Source organism: Lutra lutra, chromosome 2, assembly GCF_902655055.1.
Source record: "Lutra lutra chromosome 2, mLutLut1.2, whole genome shotgun sequence".
NCBI lineage: Eukaryota > Metazoa > Chordata > Mammalia > Carnivora > Mustelidae > Lutra > Lutra lutra.
The window spans coordinates 154681903-154702639 of NC_062279.1; the positions used below are offsets into that span (position 1 = coordinate 154681903).

The 20737-nt window shown below is 37.5% G+C and overlaps 2 protein-coding genes across 2 annotated transcripts in view; one reads left to right on the forward strand and one right to left on the reverse strand.

Moving 5' to 3' along the window:
- Window positions 1–3465: 3465 nt before the first annotated feature.
- On the reverse strand, window positions 3466–6066 carry DCAF16 (DDB1 and CUL4 associated factor 16). The gene has a single exon (XM_047718989.1). The coding sequence runs from the start codon at window positions 5802–5804 to the stop codon at window positions 5154–5156; it is 651 nt and encodes a 216-aa protein (XP_047574945.1). The 5' UTR covers window positions 5805–6066; the 3' UTR covers window positions 3466–5153.
- Window positions 6067–15287: 9221 nt separating this feature from the next.
- The window catches only part of NCAPG (non-SMC condensin I complex subunit G), a 53262-nt gene continuing 47812 nt past the window's right edge, over window positions 15288–20737 (forward strand). Inside the window, exons 1-5 of the mRNA XM_047718985.1 lie at window positions 15288–15541; window positions 16445–16648; window positions 17502–17730; window positions 19983–20128; window positions 20398–20482. Coding sequence (XP_047574941.1) covers window positions 15431–15541; window positions 16445–16648; window positions 17502–17730; window positions 19983–20128; window positions 20398–20482 — 775 coding nt within the window. The 5' untranslated portion in view covers window positions 15288–15430. The remainder of the gene's footprint in view (window positions 15542–16444; window positions 16649–17501; window positions 17731–19982; window positions 20129–20397; window positions 20483–20737) is intronic.

Below are 20737 nucleotides of genomic sequence, written 5' to 3' on the forward strand. Positions count from 1 at the left end.
AAATCCTTGAGTCTTTGTGGGATCTGGAAGGAAAAGATAAGTGTTCCAAATGTGTGGATCTTTCCTGCAATGCAGAAGGTTGCCACAACTTGCTACCTATCGAGTTTTTTTTTTTTAAGCAAGGTGAGAAATTAACTGCTTAAAATATGGCTTAAAATTTAGCAGTTAATCCAAACAGAACACAGACAACAACAAACTTAACCTACCTATTATTGCGACAGGATTTTAAAAATGTGTGTCTGTAAATGTTTTACTGGTTATGCGATTATTTTAGCCAAATAAAATGTGTCTCCTATAAAACTTTCATACCAGCAATTGGGTTTCCCTTCCACCCCACATCTCTATTCTTGGGTCAACTATGTGTTTGTCTCCCTCTCCCCTAACCCACATCAAGTAGTTGGAGGTAAGTAGGCAACATATAATGGCAGAATCAGACTGCGCTCCCGGAACTCCATGACTACAACCCACTAAATGCTATTAACACATTTATAGAGTTGCCAGATAAAAAAATGGATTAAATGTGAATTTCAGATAAGTAATTTTTTCCGGTATAATATTTTCTTGTTTATCAGAAATTCAAATTTATTTGGGCATCCTGTATTTTTATTTGCTGATTCAGTAACCCAACATAATTAAAGAAAACAATGTGTAGGAAAGTGACCAACATCAAAAAGTGGAATATAAAGAGGGAAAGTGGGATCTGGACCAAAGCATTCAAGTCACTGGGAGTCTACATTACTACCAGGCAGGTAGCTAGGGGCCGACACCATATAACCCATTGTGTGATAAAGTCCTATGGAATGGATTGGTTGTGGCCAACCTTAATGCTTTCAATTAACACAGAATTTAGTTCTCTAGGTGTTGGCCCCTTGTGTCACCGGAACTCTGCCACTGGTGTAGGATCAAGTCCTTCTAGTTGTTCAGGGTGCAATCATAAAGCCAATCTAGGGTATTCTTTTATGAAAACTGGCCATACCCTTGGACTGTTCCAGATGTTTGGGTGCCTCCCAAAGGAAGCTATCCCTTCCAGACTATTGCCTAATTAAAATACTGAGAAACACCAGTTGATGTATTGGGGTGTCAGGTCCCACACTTGACACTATGGATGGAATGTTAGTGTTAAATAAGCATAACTTTGGCAGTTAACCCAAACGTATTTTCCCTGAAGTAAGAACGAGCTCCTGAATTTACAAACTACAACACTGATTCTGTTTCATCTGGTTTCTGCTGAAATCTAACTTGATACCACACCAACTTGGTTTCTGTGTATACTAGGAACTTAGTTTTAATTGCCGAAACTTCAACTTGTTTAAAGATCCAACCCTAAACTGTCACTACCATTTTAAATTGACTCCATGCTATTTGGAAGCAACAACTCTGGGACTCTCTGCCTGCTCTATTAAATTATTTTTAAAATCAGGCATTCCTTTCCCAGATCTGGGAAGAGTTAGTCATAGTTCCCACAGCGAAGAGGAGTTGCATAGCCAGCAAGTGTCAGGTCATTGTGTTACCTTTATCCTCCCCATTTTTTTGGTCTCATGTCCAAAACTATTGTATCATCCCACTGTTGCCACCAATTGAAAGGAAGAATTTATAGATTGTGCACAATGATCAGACTCAAACATGTAACTGTTAACTAAACTTTGTTTAAAACTTGCAAAGACATGCCAGAGATTTTCTTTTTGATAACTGCAACTCGACACAGGAGAAATACCTGGTGGTTGGTGTCAGCTAGTACAGCTCCCTCAATTTCCCTCAGTCCAGTGGATATTGCTCATTAGTGGACTCATATGCCAGGAGCTTGCATAGACTTGTATCACGAAGTCTGACAAGGCATCCAAACTTTCTGGGCTTTTCAATGCACCCTAGCCATATGAGCAAAACACTCCTGTCCCTGATTTTTATGTGCCATTGCCTTGTGAACTTATCAAATACAGCTTAAATCTGTGTATAAAAGACCTCTTTATCTATTCCCAAGCTGACTACCCCTTTCGGGGTTTCATTATTGGAGTGTGGCCTCCATGCAACTTTCCACTACACTTGGATGGCCACACATTTACAAATATCTAAGGGTCTGTATAAGGATTAGGCTAATTTAATGTGAACCTAGGAAGCAAAAACAGCATCAATGGCCAAAAGCTTTGGGGTAGTTTATATTGGCTCAATGTATATTATTTTAAAAAAGATTTTATTTGAGAGAGAGACAGAGAGAGCAAAGCAGTGGAAGAGCAGAGGGAGAGGGAGAAGCAGATTCCCCACTGAGCAAGGAGTCAGATGTGGGGCTCAGGCTCTATCCTAGGACTCTGAGATCATGACCTGAGCAGAGGTCGGATGCACAACCGACTCAGCCAACCAGACACCCCAGTTCAGTATATTTTAAAACTTCTTATGTAGAGTACCTTATTTAATTTTGCACTCCCAGGGTCTGGATAGTAGGCACTCCATACTGTTATTAGATGAATGACTAAATTTCTAACAAGAGACATGTAAACGTAATGGCCTGCTCCAAAAGGCATTAATTTTTCTAAAACTGAAGGCAAAAGTAGAAAACAGAGACAGAAGAGAGAATTTATGAATCAGTAAGGAAATAACCCAACTGATTTCTAAATTCCCTAACAGCTTTACTAATCTACTTTAATACCAGAATATTTTCATCATAGAGAAATTTTTTTAAATGGATACTTATGATAGGAGTCCCATCAGGATAATCCCCAAAAGGCAACTTAAATCTGTCCCTCATCAGATATGTACCAATTTTTTCCTTCTCTTAGGAAAGCTGATGGGTTTAAAAGACATGATTATGGTCTTCTGTGCTCTAAGTATCTGGACTGCTTCAGAGGCTGCCTATCTGCACTGTGAGAATACCTTTAAATAATATTAATGTCTGTTGCTTTAGAAATCCTGTTTCCTTTGATAAATATTTCTATGAAAACATAGTAAATTTGTCATTTCTCCTAATCCCTTGTGGGGGGAGGGTGAAAGTGGTAAACCCACCCCTAACCCCAGGTCCATGGCACACAAAAAGAAGTAAAGGCTTAAGGCTTTTTCAGGTAACTCTCATTTTGTGTAACCTGTAGTTATTTAACATATACAAACAAATGGGTTCAAATCCAGGTCTTGACTGAATATTTTCTTTTACAAGTATGTTTGATTTTCTAGAGCTGCCAAGTCACCTCCTATCAGAGACACTATATTCTTTTTCTTTCTTTCTCTCTTTCTTTCTTTATCTACCTATCTATCCAATCAGTTGACTCTATTCAGCACTTAGTGAATATTGAATATGCTTTAAGAAAAGCAAGGTCTACCTCATTTGTTGGGAACAAATGATTATACTCTGTTCAGCATGTACAAAGCTGTTGGTTTATTCAGCTGCAGAGCTGGGGAAAGGCTTCCTTTCAGAGTGAATAGCAAAAACGCTTCATGGCAAGGCACTTTTATATATACATACACAGAAAAAGGAACATATTATGGTTACATAAACATCAATATATTTTAATTTTCAGACCTCCCTACCTCTTCCCTCCTCCCCCTTAAAAAAAAAAAAAGGGAACAGGTTCTTATAACACTTTAAAAACCCAATTTCACAGAACATCTATACATAGGAACAGTTTCTGATACATTCAGTTACACTAACAGTATGATATGGTTTTTCAGTAACTTTCCATTAACAAATATCTTTTCTACCTACTACAAGTCCCTCTTTTTTCCTTAAGACATGAGAACTAAGGCTCAGTAGAAATATTCATTGGATTATAAACATTCTCCTCTCTCCTAAAGTTGCCATACATGTATAGAATTTGTGATGTCATTAATGCTTCCATTTTTTTTCATGCCACATCATATACAGTACTTAATTATGGAGAACAGGAAAAAGTAAAAGTAAAATGAAAGGATATAGGATCTTTAACAATCTATATTCTGATTCCTTTTAGATGCCCAGTCAACCAGGATTACACACACAGGTTTTATTCTATGGTAGACGTGTGAAAAGATTTATTGGTCCCATACATCTTCTTTTATGTATGATTTCTATGTTTTGATTCATTTAAATAAATGCATCAAGATTCATTAACAAGGGTACATTCTCTTCCTTATTGAGCTAGAAGAAAATCTGAAGCTGATCTATGTAGAAAAACAATGAAGCTAAAAGCTCCAACTTCTGATAGATATACTATAGTGGTAAGTTCTTTAAAGTTAGAAGACTTCCTGAAATTTCTATGGATGTAAACAGTGCATAAAGTACTGCTGAGAACATTATACAGATGAAATATTTTAATTCACTAGCAGTTAATATTGAAAGCATAAATGCCCTTAATCCTTTTCCCATTGGTCTTTTAAAATGTGATGTGCTATTGACTAAAGTCTGAATGCCAAGATGCGGGAAACCTATTCCCTGCAGAACAGGTGTTTGTTTAACCCCTGGTTGCAATCTTTAGGCCAATGTAGCTAGAGACAACATGGTGGGAACCTATGGTATAAAGGTTTATACTCTAACTGCAGGTACTATATAACAGGCCTGAAGAAATGCAGCCTAGGTTTGAAACTGCACTCCCTCCCCCCAAAACAGGAACCCTAAAGGGTGCCATATATAGCCTATCTGTATAAAAGCTGGGAGATAAATCCATAGCCCCACCATTTTCTTTTGTCTAGGGAATTCAAATTCATACAACTGTCTCACAGACACTAATGGTAGAAAAGAGTATGTTCAGAGAGGTGTTATTGGGAGTAGCTAAGTTCCTTCTTTCCCCACTGGCTAGTCTGAAGGTTAGGTAACAAAAGGGATAGGGAGCTACTACTTATTCCTTTCTGTTCACAATGAGACATCAGGTCAAGAGTCCATTCAGAGAGGCAGAACAAATTGGTGGGGGAACTGAGTGGGACAAGAGTCTACCTAACTCTTGTAATATGGTCCCTTTGGTCTAATTTTCTACTGAAGTTCTCTTTTTATCCACAGGGTCTGTCAAAGGGCATGCTCACCATGCATTTTCTATAGCTGAGTTATGGGACCATTATACTTGGTAGTACTTACGGGCTTGTTAGGATAGGGCATGGTTTGGTTGAAAAGGCATTTGTTTCTCAACTGTGGTATGTGTGACTTTGTACTTCCTTCCTCAATCAGCAATACGAGAGAGATCAGAACAAATGGTGGGTCTTTAGAGTGATGTGGTTAAGAGTTTGTTAACTGCCTTCTGGAAGTCAGTGTACGAGTATGTAGTGTTGATGGGCTCAGTGCGGGTTGTTTCCTTAACTGTTTTAGTTAACCAGCCACAGCAACAACCAGAAACACATGAATTAGGGATCTGTTTTAGGTATTCAGGTATGGGAGTGGCCCTACTCAATGTTCGACTTAGCTGTTTGGTGGCAAACTGCAGTGCTCCATTAAGAGTGGCATGGTCTCTAGAAAGCCGACTGGCATTTGTAAGGGGCTTTTGAAAAGGTGGGACTCCACAAGAAGCCAGAGGAGGCCATTCAGGAATGGGTTCCAGTTTGGGTACACAATGGGAGCAATGGGAGAGTCTTAGACCTATTTCTCGAAGTATATGGACCGGTGTGCTTGGATCCAAGAGTTTAGCGTGATATAACCAGGAATTAGGATTTAAAGGTTTCCAAGTTATAGAGTATTTTAAAAGGCACTTAACCTGCCAGGCAAGACTCTCGAGAGGTGTGAGGTTGGGCACCACAGGGTCTTCTTCTTCAGAGGAATCCCACTCTTGCCCAGAACTCTCATTTAGGTAGTTAGTGTTTTCTTCTCCCTCACTTTCTGATTCTGATAAGGGGTCAGGAGAGGGATTTCTGGGACCCATTAGATTAGAACAGAAGAAACTAGAAAAAGGTAACAATCTAAGCCAGCAAAATATTGACTAAAACTAGCAAATAGAAACAAAAGGTGGAAAAATCCTTCAGCAAGATTTATCTTGTCAGTCCATTACACACACACAGTATGCCTTTGGCTCATTATCACACTGTGCAGTTCTTCAAGATTATGTTGTATATTCTTCACTTACAAAGAAGACATCTCAGTTCTCAGGACCAGTTCAGTGTGTAAAAGTGTTAAGTCACTTACCAGCAGTGTGGTACAGGTCAGAGTCTCTCCTTCAAATCCTGGCTACCCAAGAAGAGAAGGGGTCCTCATCTAGGCAAGCTGATTTTCTTAGCCTGTTCTCAATTGGTCGTGATACTGTGGAGACACTTTTACAATACTGTGTATTCTGTTTTGTTGGTAGGGATATTATATCTACTTGGTAACAAAAAGAAACAATGGTTGCCTTTGTTGTCCGCTGGTGGTGCAAATTTTGTGCAGGGAGACGGTGGATGAGTTGTCAGGGACATCTGGTTTACACGGATCCGATGTTCAAAGGTGGTGCAAATGCCCTTGGAAACTGGTGACTTAGTTGTTGAACTATCTGGAAAGGTAGCTTTAACCTGTGAATGAAAAGACTAGAGAAATGATATTAAAGCCTGAAAGCAATGGGTAACATTACTGTCCATCTAACTTTATATGGAGTATTTAAGAACACGGGTGCTGAACACTTACTGGGCTTTTCCATCTCTCTGTCTTACTCTTAGGCAGATTTTTCTACTGGGAATGACACCTGGGAAGGAGAGCCTGCGGTCATCCTAATCGTTTATTGGTACATATCTGGGTCAGTTTATTTTTTAGTATACTGTTCTAGCCCCAAAAATTATTTCTACAAAAGCAGTTCCTTTATGCCCCAAACTCCAGACAGAGAGCTGTAAAAGGTACTTTTTACCCTTTAGATGAGTTTGTTGGAATTAGTTTTAGAGGACCTGTCCTGGCTATAGAGCTACTTAGGACTCTTGCTGGGACCCAAAGGTTGTGGTCATATAACCATATTCTATAGATATGAGAGAGAGATATAAATCTCTTTTTTTTCCTCACCAGGTATAATTCCTTTTTTAAAAAATAATTCTTAATATAGCAGAAATTACAATTACAATGAATATAAACAGGTTAAGCTCATGGTTAAAAGATAGACACTCCGATTGGATTAAAAGAAACAAAACAAGATTCAATAATATGTAATCAACAGAAGATACTTCAAAGCAAAAAGACACAGAAAGGTAAAAAGTAAAAGAATGAAAAAAGATGTTATCAGGCAACTGTGGACCAAAATAAAACTGAGAAGCAATCTTAATACCCCAAAAAAAAGATTTCAAGTCAAAAGATCTAAGGGACAAAGGACAATAACACCAGTAAAAGGAACAGAATAAAATTATATAGTACTCATCATAAACATTTACGATCCTGAAAGCACATCCTCAAAATTTCTCAAGTAACAATGGACAGAACTATATAAGCAGGAGACAGAAGAAGCCTGACAGCAGTCAAAATATTAATACACTTTAGATGTTATGTCAGTAGTCAGAACTCTATACCAAACAGAACAGATTTTTGAGAGTGCACATACACACACATGAAAACAGATAATGTATTAGGTTATAAAGTAAAACTAGATTCTGAAGGCTCTATTTCATTCAAACTAAATTCTCTCACCAAAATGAGTAAAAGTAATATTAAAGGTTAATTAAAAGTAATTCTATGTTGGGAAGTTAAGTAACTCATGGGTTAAAATGGAAATTATAAAGGATATCAAGTACTAAAACCGAATTAATATAAACCACACAAGGTAAAATTTGTGGGACACGGGGAAACATGTACCTAAAAGAAATTATAGCTTTGAATACTATGATGAGGAAATGAGGAGGTTTAAATATCTACAAGTTAACCATTCAATTCAAAATAATGGAAAAGATCAAGAGCAAAATAAGCAGGAAGGAAATAAAGGCAGAAATGAAATAGCATACAGGAATAATACATAAGACTGATCAAACTAAAAGATGGTTTTTTGAAAATATGAGTAAGAAAAGTGAAACTAGTGAAACTTATCGAGAAACTTAAAAACGCAAAAAGACAAAAAATAGATTAAAAATTTAAAAACACGGGATGCCTGGGTGGCTAAGTTGGTTAAGCGTCGTCTGCCTTTGACTTAGGTCATGATACCAGGATTCTGGGATCAAGCCCTGCACTGGGCTCCTTGCTCAGTGGGGAGCCTACTTCTCCCTCTGCCTGCTGTTCCCTGCTGCTTATATTCTCTCTCTGACAAATAAATAAATCTTAAAAAAAAAAAAAGACAAATATATACTAAATGGGAAAATCAAGATGAAATGGCTTAATTCTGGAAGAGAATTCTAAAACTCATATAGGAAGAAGTAGATAACTTGAAAAGACCAAACCAGTAAGTGTTTAAGAAGGCCTATACGGTTTTATAAATGAGTTCCACTAAACTTCCAAGGAAATTAACTTATTTGTTTCAGAAAAAAGGAAAAAAGCATAAAAACTGACAAATCCTTTTATGAAGATAACAAAATATTAATTCTAAACCTAAAGATGAACCAAATGAAAAAAGTACAGGCTCATTTCACCTGCAAAAATTCCAAATAATACCTAACAAAATCTAATAGTAGATTAAAGGAAAAAAAAAAAAGAATACGCCATTCCATAGAGCTTATCCCAGGAAAAGGAAGAATATCTCAACTTCAAAAAAATTTATAAATTTATTTCACCATTATAAGAAAATAAAGCAAAAAAAATTATTTTCATCAAGTGTATATATTTAACCTTTCTTAGTTCCTTCAAAAGCAAAACAAAAAGGGTGTCTGGGTGGCTCGGTGGGTTAAACCTCTGCCTTTGGCTCAGGTCATGGCCTCAGGGTCCTGGGATGGAGCCCCACATTGTGCTCTCTGCTCAGCCCTCTCCCTCTCTGCCTACCTGTGATCTCTCTCTCTCTCTCTGTCAAATAAATAAAATCTTTAAAAACAAACAAACAAAAAAACAAAACAAAACAAAAAATTCTTACCAAACTAGGAAGAAAAGTTACCCTCTCGATTTGGTAAATGTTATCACCAAAAACTTTTAGCAAATATAACCTACAGGAGAAAATTTAGATATATTCCCTCTAAAAATACAATGAGATAAGGATAACCATGATAACTGATATTGCCTGATACAGTACCAAAAGTCCCAATCAATGCTATAAAAATAAGAATAATATAAAAAAAATAGATGACAGGTCTAAGAACTGGAAGAAAAGAGATGCAACAATTTACAAATGATATGGTTATCATTTGTATGATGGTCATCATTTCACTAACTAAACTAAATTAAAAAAACCTAACATATCAACAATTAGAGTTAATAAAAAGGCTCAACAACGTTTCTGGATTTGAGATTAACCTATGGATATTCATTACTTGTTATATAGTATATACCATTTACTGTTCTTGGAACTGCAAATGGTAACTCCTTTAAAATTCTGCTAACAACCCTATTAGGTGCTTTTATTCCCTCATTTTAAACATGAGGTTTAAGTTGCCTGCTCAAGGCCATACCTCTACTAAGTGACATGATGTGGATTTGAACAGAGGAACTTTTAACTTCTACACAAGCAATACTAACTAAAATATGTATTACATATTCACAGTGAGAAAAAAACCCAGCCCCAAACTTCTCATGGACCTAGAAACTACTTAATAATATATAAGACCTCTATGAAAAATGTAAAATTCTAATAAAAAACATAGAAGGTGATTTAAAAATATTGGAACAAATGATTATTCAAGAGATTCTTGGCCTACAAGACATTAACACATATTACAAAAATCACAGACATTAAAATAGGGTAGTCAGTGTATTGGAACAAATAGTCCAATCAAACAGAACAAAACTCAGAAATTCAGTCATATAAAGTTTTGGAATGTAGTACAAAATAAAGTTAGCACATAAATCAAGGGGGAATGAAAGTATTTAGTACATAATATTGTTAAAGCTGGGGCATCTGGGTGGCTCAGTGAGTTAAGCCTCTGCCTTTGGCTCAGGTCATGATCCAAGGGTCCTGGAATCGAGCCCCGCATCGGGCTCTCTGCTCAGTGGGGAGCCTGCTTCCTCCTCTCTCTCTGCCTGCCTCCCTGCCTACTTGTGATCTCTCTCCCTCTGTCAAATAAATAAATAAAACCTTTTAAAAATTGGTAAAGCTGGCTTATTACGTAAAGAAAAACCAAACTGTATATATACCTATATAATTTTACATACAAAGGAGGACTCATGTTGGATGAAAGACCTAAGTGAGAATGGCAAACTATGACATTAAAAGAATATAATATAAGAATATAGAATATCATTATAACTTGGGGCCAGGAAGACTTATTCTTATTATTATTTTAAGATTCTATTTATTTTAGAGCTAGGGAGAGAGAGAGAAAGAGAGTGTGAAATGTGTGTGGGGGGAGAAGCAGAGGGCGAGGGACAAGCAGACTCCATGCTGAACACAGAGCCCCATGTGTGGCCTGATCCCATCACCTTGAGATCATGACCTGAGCCGAAATCAAGAGCTGGATGCCCAACTGACTGAGCCACCCAGACATCCTGCAGGGAGACTTTAAAATGAAAAAAACATAAAGCACAAGACCAAAAAATGGTGTTTTCAATTACTTCAAAATTAATTATTTCTGGATTGAAGATATCAAGAACTAACTTAACTACAAATTCATAATAAAAAGATAGCAACCTCAACAAAGAAAGGGCAAAGGACAAAAATATTCAATTTACAGAAGAGAAAAATCAACTGGCCATTAGCCATATGATGAGTTAAGAGTTATCACGCTATTCTACTTGGTAAAAATTAGAAAGCTGGAGACAATGCTAAGTGTTAGTGAGGAGACAAAGGAACAACACCTGCAGGAACCAGTACTGCTGGTAATATTATAGCCTGGGGTAATTTTTCTGAAGAGAAATCTGGCTGCACCATTTAGCCAAACTCTGAATCTCATGATTCAGCAATTCTACTCGTGTGTGTGTGTGTGTGTGTGTGTGTGTGTGTGTGTGTGTGTATACAGTAAAGAAATTATCCATTAAGACCAACATGTACTCTGAAGCTTCATCTTTGGTGGTAAGAAGCATCCTAGGTTTCCATCACTGGAGGAACAGATAAGCAAAATGTGGTAAAAGCACACTATAGAAGTATACATAGCAACAAAGAGGTACTAAAGGCAGAACTCTAAATGTAAAAAGCAAAAACCAAAATATCAATATCCCATTTGTGCCATTCCGTAGGACTGATTTTCAAAATGAGTTAGTAAAATCTCTAGTTTCAAATACATACTAAGTTGTGCTAATAACATATGGAATGGCTTCAGGTCAATATTCCCCTAAAGAACATTTCTCTGGTTTCTACACATTCTCTTTACTTAACTCTGTTCCCCAAATTGTCTGGCATCTATTATAGTTTAGTAAGTCTTTTGAAAGAAAATGAGAGATGACAAAGGTCTGCTGTAAGTAACAATACAAGCATGTTCTATTTTTATTCTATGAAGACAAAAATTCCCAAATTATATTCAGGTGATTAGGTAGTATGTTGCACAAAGACAAATGAGAAAAATTTTAAAGCAGAATCAATATTGCTACATTTTACTAGATTCCACCTGCAAGATTATTATTGAGCTATTCTTTTTTTTTTTTTTTAAGATTTTATTTATTTATTTGACAGAGAGAGATCACAAGTAGGCAGAGAGGCAGGCAGAGAGAGAGAGAGGGAAGCAGACTCCCCGCTGAGCAGAGAGCCCGATGCGGGACTCAATCCCAGGACCCTGAGATCATGACCTGAGCCGAAGGCAGCGGCTTAACCCACTGAGCCACCCAGGCGCCCCCCCCCCCCTTTTTTTTTTAATTGAGCTATTCTTGTTACTGTGTTACTCAAAGCACTCTTTAAAATGCCCACTGTACTTTGACAAAGACTCTTTGGAGGCCTATGTAATTCTAGAGTGAACCCATCACTGAACTCCTTTACATTCCATGTGTATCATTTTCCCACATCAAAACTGAATTAACCACATCTATTCCATTTACTCCTACCTATAATTTACCTTTAAAGAATGACTACCATAATTTCAGAACTACATAGCCTTACCTTACAAAATCTTCACTTTTGTTATTTCTCCAACTAAACTAAGTTTACCGAGAACAGGAAGAAATTTATTCCCATAGTTGGTATCACTTGTTTTTTCCCACAAAACTGAAAGCAAAACTGAAGAAACAAGGTAAGCTTTAAGGAAGTGAGACTAGGATGTTTAATTAGCATCTTTTTTTTCAGCTTTATTGAGGTACATTACATATATTTAACATGTGTAATGTGATGTTTTATGTATACACCATGAAATGATTACCGCAAACAAGTTACTAATACATTCAACACCCCAGTTACCATTTTCTTGTGTGTGGTGAGAACACTTGAGATCTAGTCTCAGCAAATTTCAGGTATACGTACATTATTACTAACTATAGTCACTAGGCTGTACATTAGGTTTCCAGAATTTATAACTCAGAGTTTGTACTTTGTCTAATATCTCCCAATTTCCTCCATCCCCCAAGCCACTGATAACTTCCATTCTACTCTTTGTTACAATGAGTTTGACTTTTTTCGATTCTGCATGTTAGTAGGATTATACAGTATTTGCCTTTCTGGGTCTGGCTTATGTCACTTAGCAGAATATCCTCCAGGCTGTAGCCTCCATATTGTAGCAAATAGCAGGATTTCCTTCCTTTTTAAGACTAAAGAGTATTCCATTACATATAAATCACACCTTTATCCATTCATCCATTCATGGGCACTTATGTTGTTTCCGTATCTTGGCTATGGTGACTAATGCTGCAATGAACATGGGAGTGCAGATACATCTTTTGAGAAAGTGATTTCATTTCCTTTGGCTATATTCCTAGATAGGACTGCTGGATCACATTGGTATTTCTCTTTTTAATTTTTTGAAGAAACTCCAGACTGTTTTCTATATAATGGCTATGACAATTTACATTCCCACCAAAATGTATAAGGGTTCTCTTTTCTCCACATCCTCACTAACACTTGTTATCTTTCGATTTTTTGCTAATAGTCATCCCAACAGGTGTGAGGTGATATCTCACTGAGGTTTTGATTTGCATTTCTCTGGTAATTAGTGATGTTGAGCACCACTTCATATACTTGTTGGCTGTATGTCTTCTGTGGAAAAACATCTATTCAGGTTTTTTGCTCATTTTTTAATTAGCTTTTTGCTTTTTACTTATTAAATTGTAGGAGTTTCTTATATATTTTGGATATTAACTCCTTATGGGAAATATACTTTGCAAAGGTTGCCTTTTCATTTTATGATCCACCTTTCTTTTTTATTTTTCAGATTATAATGGCCAAAAAATACTAAACAAAACCTTGTTACTAAAGCCTAAAAAAAGTTAATCAATATAGTTAGGCTGCCCTCTGGTGGCCAGATGCCTCATCCTTCAGTATCTGACAAAATGATACAAAGTCATCTCTCATTAGTGGAGAGATCACCCAATAAAATACAGTAAAGGAAATAATATTGTTAGAAACTTCAGAGTCAGAGGAACAGGTAGTAAGGACCCAAAGAATAAAAAAAGCCAAGCAATTAAAGGCCACAAAATAAGAAAAATGTCTCTGTCAGTTTGTTCTAATTTCTAGTTTGCCAATTTTACATGAAAAACAAATGGCATACACAATGGTTCTCAAAATAATAACAGTTTCACACTATCAGATAATGTAGTCACTGGCCCCATATGTCTATGGAGCACCCAAAATGTGGCTAGTGTAAAATAACACTGAATTTCAAAGACTAAGTAGAGAAAAGAGAATGTAAATCATTCCATTAGTAATTTGTTGATTACATGTTGAAATAATATCTTGGATATACTTGGCTAATAAATTAATGCCATTTCTAGCTTTCTTTTTCCATAGCTTTCCAGGCATTCTACATTTAGCTACTTATGTTAGCAGTATATCCCATGAATTTTTCAGCCTCTATGCTTTTGCTCCAGCTGATTAACCTAAAATACTCATACTTCTTTGCTTTTTCTGAATTAGACCTCTTGATAATTTGAAATTATAGGCAGCCTAAATGCAACCATATTAATTACTTTAGCATTTGAATACTTACAGTGTTGTATGTATAATATGAAGCAAGAAAATGGGTGAATAAATTATCAAATGTCCATAGAACAGAATACTACAGCAACCCGTCTGTGCCTCTGTTTCTTCATCTTAAAAGGAGCTAGAAGTTACGTTATCGGGGTTGTTCGTAAGGACTGAATGAAGTAAAGTGCTTAGAATAGTGTCTGGCAAATAAGGTGTAAGTTATTACTATGAAAGTATCCATATGAATAAACCTCAACAACAATACTAATTGAAAAAAGCAAGTTGCAAAGGACTATTTCGTTTGCAAATGACGATTTATATAATGCTGGAACATGAAAACAATACAGTATATTTTTCAGAGACTTATTCATATGTCATTAATACATAAAACAGCTGACTTCAGAAAAGCCGTTAATGATGGAGAGAGAAGGTAATTCAATTGGAAAAAGGTATGCAGGCGGCTTTATAATCTATTTCTTTAGCTGGCTGTGAGTATTGAGATGTTTTTGTCTGATATAATTCCATTTTTTTTTTTAAAGTTTAAAGACCTAGTTCCTGCTGGAAGGCATTCCAAATTTCTTTTTCTTTACCACTACCCTAAACACCATCCCGTGTTCTCCTTTGTTGAATACATTGTCGTTAGGCACCCCTGTAAACTAGGCCTCGGGAGCTGGTGCATCTAGAATAAGCTGGGTCTAAATTAAATCATGCCTCTTTTTACAGCTCTTCCCAGAATGCCTCCCTCTTGCAGACCCTCCACCAGCCGCGGTCCTAAAGTTTAAAATGACGGAGGCGCGCTTCCATCACCAGACCTCGTAACGCCCCCCTCAGCAGATCGGGAACGTCTGCTTTCTCAGGGGAAGCCAGGCCGCTGCCCAGCCTCCAGCACGCCCTCTCCCCGTCTCGACGGATCTCTAAACGAACCCCTACGCTTGGCATCCCCAGCTTCCCTATTTAGCCGTAGCAGAAACTGTTCCCCTCAGCAGATTCCCTGTTCTCACCCATAGAAGATCCTTTCTTCTTTCTCGCCCCACGCCCAGGGGCACGACCCGGATAGGCCTGGCACCACTACCTCTGCCTTGACTGCAAAACCGCCCTTCGGCAAGCGACCGACACCACTTCCGGGGACGCCAACTACCCTCCTCTTACCAACGCCACTTCCCACTCGCAAAACCGCCGCGCAGATCCTAAGCGCATGCGCCCAAAGTGCCGTACTTGAGGGAGGTGGACCTCTCTGTTCCCGCTCCCGCGGCAGTCTCGCGGTATTTCCTTCTCCCGCGGGAGTTATTTGAACGCTCTGGCGGTAACTCCACCCTCGGTGCTCAGTCACCGGCTAACACGGGCGTGAGGCGATTTTGTATCCTTGACCTGCGCTCTGTAGGGCGTCTGCAGCCCGCAGTAGACGAGGCTCGTCCCGGCCGGGTCCTGCCGCCATGGGGGCGGAGAAGAAGCTGCTGCCGGTTAAGGAGGCCTTTCAGCTGGCGCAGCAGCCGCACCAAAACCAGGCGAAGCTAGTGGTGGCGCTGAGCCGCACCTACCGCACGGTAAGCGCGGCCCGGGGTCTCGGCCGCCGCCCCTCGCCCTCCTGGCACCAGCTTCCCCCAGGAGCCTCCCATGGCCCTCCGGACTCCAACCTTCTGAACCAGTTCGGAGAGGCCTGGAGGCCTGCCCGACGTCGCCCGGGCACTCCCTCTCCCCAGCAGCCTCCTGCGCGGACCGTTAATTCTTTGTGAATTTGGAAAGCAACGTTTACAAGCACCTGGCGGACCAGGCGCCAAGTGTGGGGCCGCTGGGTGGATCCTGAGCGGGGAGGTTCAGCGGTTGTTGTCCCTCAGGTCACCACCCACAGCAGGAACGCCAAAGTATTCACACTTAAATTGAATGGAATCACCGAATAACAAATTAACCATTAAGACCCGGATCTTTCTATTTATGTAACTACTGTTTTGAGTGGTGCCTTGAGAAGAACAGGACAATGACTTTCGGGAAAATAAATTATTTTGAGGTCCAAGAAAAACTAAGTTAGTATAATCGGGTTTAAGGATGTGAGATAGGATGTGAAAAGGTAATTGCTGTGTAAAATTAAGGCTAAATGTGGTAAAATATGAAAGCCATTGTCGATTTTGGGTTGTTTCATGAAGAAGCCTATTTTTACTAATATCTGGCACCAAGCATATTGAGAATTCAAGCGTATTAAGAGTCTAAGGAATCCTTTCACTGTCAATATTCACATTTGTTTTCCTTGGAAAAGTACATTTCTCTGGAGAGAAATTTGTGCAGTTTGTTTTTTTTTCCCTTTGATAGTTTGGAAACTGAGCTGAGAGTTTACTAAATAATGATTTTAGTTTTTCTGAGTTATGACTAGGGCTTTCAGCAGTCTTCCGGTACTGTTGGGAGAAAGGGATTGTATCAGTGCAATTTGTGAAGGGTTTCTCTTTGTCTTTCAGGTGGATGTTAAAACAGTTTTTCATGAGGAGTTTGTTCATTATCTTAAATATGCTATGGTGGTCTATAAACGTGAACCAGCCGTGGAGAGAGTAATAGACTTTGCAGCCAAGTTTGTTACTTCATTTCACCAGTCAGATATGGAAGATGATGAGGAAGAGGAAGATGGTGGCATTTTAAATTATTTGTTTACCTTTCTTTTAAAGGTATGAAAACTGGAACTTTGGGGAAGTATTGTAGAAAATTTTGCATATTAAAAGGGCCATGGGAGTTTATATGTCTTAGAGAATGAAATATTTATTTATTTATTTTTTACAGAGAGAGAGATCACAAGTAGGTAGAGAGGCAGGCAGAGAGAGGGGGGAAGCAGGCTTCCTGCAGAGAGCTCAATGTGGGGTTCAGTCCCAGGACCCTGAGATCATGACCTGAGCTGAAGGCAGCGGCTTAATCCACTGAGCCACCCAGGCGCCCCAAGAATGAAATATTTATTAACGGAGAAAATGTCTGTGAATGAGTCTCTGCCTTTTGTAGGAAATACTAGAACTGTCATTGAGATTAAAAAATGGACTTAAGGGGCACCTGGGTGGCTCGGTGGGTTAAGCCTCTGCCTTCAGCTCAGGTCATGATCTCAGGGTTTTGGGATCGAGCCCCGCATCGGGCTCTCTGCTCAGCGGGAAGCCTGCTTCTCCCTCTCTCTCTCTTCCTGCCTTTCTACCTACTTGTGATCTCTCTCTCTCTGTCAAATAAATAAAATATTAAAAAAAAATGGACTTAAAATAACTGCAGTATTAAGTTTTTAATGATCTCTCTTAGCCAGTTCTCAGAGCATTTTAAATGAGTTTTCTGTTTTAGAAGTAAGAATTCCTACAAAGAGAAGTATGCTCTTGTAATTTAGCTTATACTTAGGACTGTGTGTATTGTGAGACTTTTAGTATGCATATGGATAAAGGTAACAATTGTAGTTTCTCTGCGAGTGAAGAACTTTAGTAAGTTTCTGAATTCTAAACAAATTCAAATGATATGTGATTGTAAATAAATTGTGATTTGTTCCCATTTCAGTCTCATGAAGCAAACAGCAATGCAGTTAGGTTTAGAGTGTGCCAGCTCATAAACAAGCTGTTGGGAAGTATGCCAGAAAATGCCCAGATTGATGATGATTTGTTTGATAAAATTAATGAAGCCATGCTTATTAGATTGAAAGATAAAATTCCAAATGTGAGGATACAGGCAGTTCTGGCTCTTTCACGACTTCAGGATCCCAAAGATGATGAATGTCCTGTTGTTAACGGTATGTGTAACTTCCTAAATTCTTTTTCCTTTCCTTGACTTTGTTAAATTCTCAGTAGAGAGCTTTTTTTTTTTTTTCCCTCTCTCTCTCTCTTTCTATGTGGAATAGTATAGGTCAAATATATATAATTTAATTTATATATATATTTATAGTTTATATATAAAACCAAATTATATATATATAATTTATATTAATATATGTATGATTTTTTAAAATACCCAGGTAGCCACCACCCAACTTAAAAAAATAGAGCATCATCAGTGCCTTTGAAGTCTACCTTATGTCTCACCCAGTCTCCCTCAGAGTTAGATTATCCTGAATTTTGGGTTAATTATTCTTTTGTCTTTCTGTTTAAACAATTAGCCACATGTGTGTATCTTTAAAAAGTTTTGCCCATCATTTTTGTATGCTATATGAGTCATACTTCTCTGTATTTTCCAATAATTATTTATAATTGTAACATTCATCCATGTTGATATATTTACTGTCTTAGAGCATTCTGTTGTATAAATTGTAACACAGTTAATTATTTCTAATAATGACAGACCATCTGGTTTCGTTATTTTGCTTTGCAATAATGGTTTTGTGGCTTTGAACTTCTTATCACAGCTTCTGGTGCACAGGTTAAAGAGTGTTTTCTGGGGGCGCCTGGGTGGCTCAGTGGGTTAAAGCCTCTGCCTTCGGCTCAGGTCATGATCTCAGGGTCTTGGGATCGAGCCCCATATCGGGCTCTCTGCTCAGCGGGGAGCCTGCTTCCTCCTCTCTCTCTGCCTGCCTCTCTGCCTACTTGTGATCTCTGTCTGTCAAATAAATAAATAAAATCTTAAAAAAAAAAAAAAAGAATATATTAAAAAAATAAAAGAAAATGAAAAAATTAAAAAAAAAAAAAGAGTGTTTTCTGGGATATATACCTAAGGTGAACTTGTTAGGATATGTGCACATTCAGCTTTATTAGATAAGATACAAGTGTTCTACAAAACAGTTTACCAATTAATAACCCCAGTAACAGTGCATAAAAACATTCATTGATCCATATTCTTTCCAGTGTTAGATTATTGTCAGATTTTGAAATTTTTGTTTATCTGTTTGTGTGTGTGATATATAGCCTTTTTATGCATCTTTTCATATCTTTAACAGTCAGCTGTATTTCTTCTATATAATGCCTATTAATGTGTTCTCATTTTTCTGTTGTCTTATTGATTACTTATTGATTTGGAAAGAAATTTTGGAGTTGTGTGAATTGTAGATCTTTTTAAACTTTAGATGGCTCTTTGTTTCACCCTCTTTGGGATATCTTCTGTTAGAAATTACAAATGTCAGAATTAATCAGTCTCTGACTTTATAACTTGTGCTTTTTTTCTTTTCTTTTTTTTGATTTGCACTTTCTTTTGTTTAAGAAATTTTTCTCTGCCTCTGGGCTTATAAAAATACCATATTCCACCTTTCCATATATGCCTATCTACATTTTGGGCACATTTTCATTTTTCTCTTTGTCCTTGTTACTAGTTTATAGTCAGTTTTGATTAATATTTTTTGGTGTTAAATGGTACACATAATATTGTATAAAATAAATGTTTAATAGTCAACATGTACTTAAGTATAAAACTGGGGAAAATTTGAAAAGTAAGGGTGAATAAACATTTACATACAGGGAATGGATTTGGTTTCAGGGAGTAAAACGAGAACTATTTTTTTTTTTTATAAAGCCTTATTATTTTAAAATATATTGCCTGCTATGCTAGCCTTTCTTCTAGATCTTGATTAGCAAAGACATAATCTTATTGATCGATTTTCCATGATCTTTAGGGCTCTTTGTTTTTAGTTTTAGCTTTTGTGCCTAGTCTATTGACAAATTTCTTATTCTATTTTTAAAAGGAAGTTGGCAGAGAAAAATCTTTTGCTAAAATTAAATGTGCAAGACTAAAAAATGAATATATATTTTTTAAGATTTTATTTATTTATTTGACAGAGAGAGACCATGCGAGAGAGGGAACACAAGTGGGGGGCGGAGTGGGAGAAGGAGAAGCAGGCTTTCTGCTGAGCAGGGAGCCTGGTATGGGGCTCCATCCCAGGACCCTGGGATCATGACCTGAGCTGGAGGCAGATACTTAACAACTGAGCCACCCAGGTGCCCCAAAAATGAATATCTTTATAAAACATGTTGTCAGATATCAAAATGTGGACTATCTTATGACTGTGGTTAAATAGATAATATTTCTTTAGTGTACTAAAATGTATTGCTCTATTTTTAGCATATATTACTTTGATTGAAAATGATTCAAATCCAGAAGTTAGGCGTGCAGTGTTATCATGTATTGCACCGTCAGCAAAGACTTTGGCAAAAATCGTGGAGCGCACTAAGGATGTAAAGGAGGCTGTCAGAAAGCTGGCTTATCAGGTAACTTGGCCTAGTAACTTGTGTAGACATATTCTTAAAATACTTTTGAAAAATATTTGGCATGTAATAATGATTTCTTCAATTTTTATGGATTTTTATGGATGGAGAGTATAGATAATTTAGGTAGATTCTTATTACATTGAATGTGTTACCAGATATTAAATTGTTTTGGAAATTCTGGGTTATAAGATGGAGATATTACTAGTTATGAAATATGTAGACTGTGTTGAGTTTAATGACCACCTTATTATCATTACTATCTCTTTAAGGTTTTAGCTGAAAAGGTTCATATGAGAGCTATGTCCATTGCTCAGAGAGTAATGCTCCTTCAACAAGGTCTTAATGACAGATCAGGTAAGATAGACTTCTGTATATACAAAACATTACTAGGTTTTGCTGTAGTAGATTTTGAAGATTTAGAAAGCATGTGTCCTTAATTATGTCAAGTAAGCTTGTCATTGACATGGCCTGTCAAAGTTTAGTTGGTTACATCATGTAGAAAACATTTCAAAGGGTTAAAGATCCTGGTAGTTAAAGGAGCGGTATTTTTTTTTTTAAATTTTCCTGTGTTTTACAAATGAAGAAACTATATCTGAAGGCTATATAGCT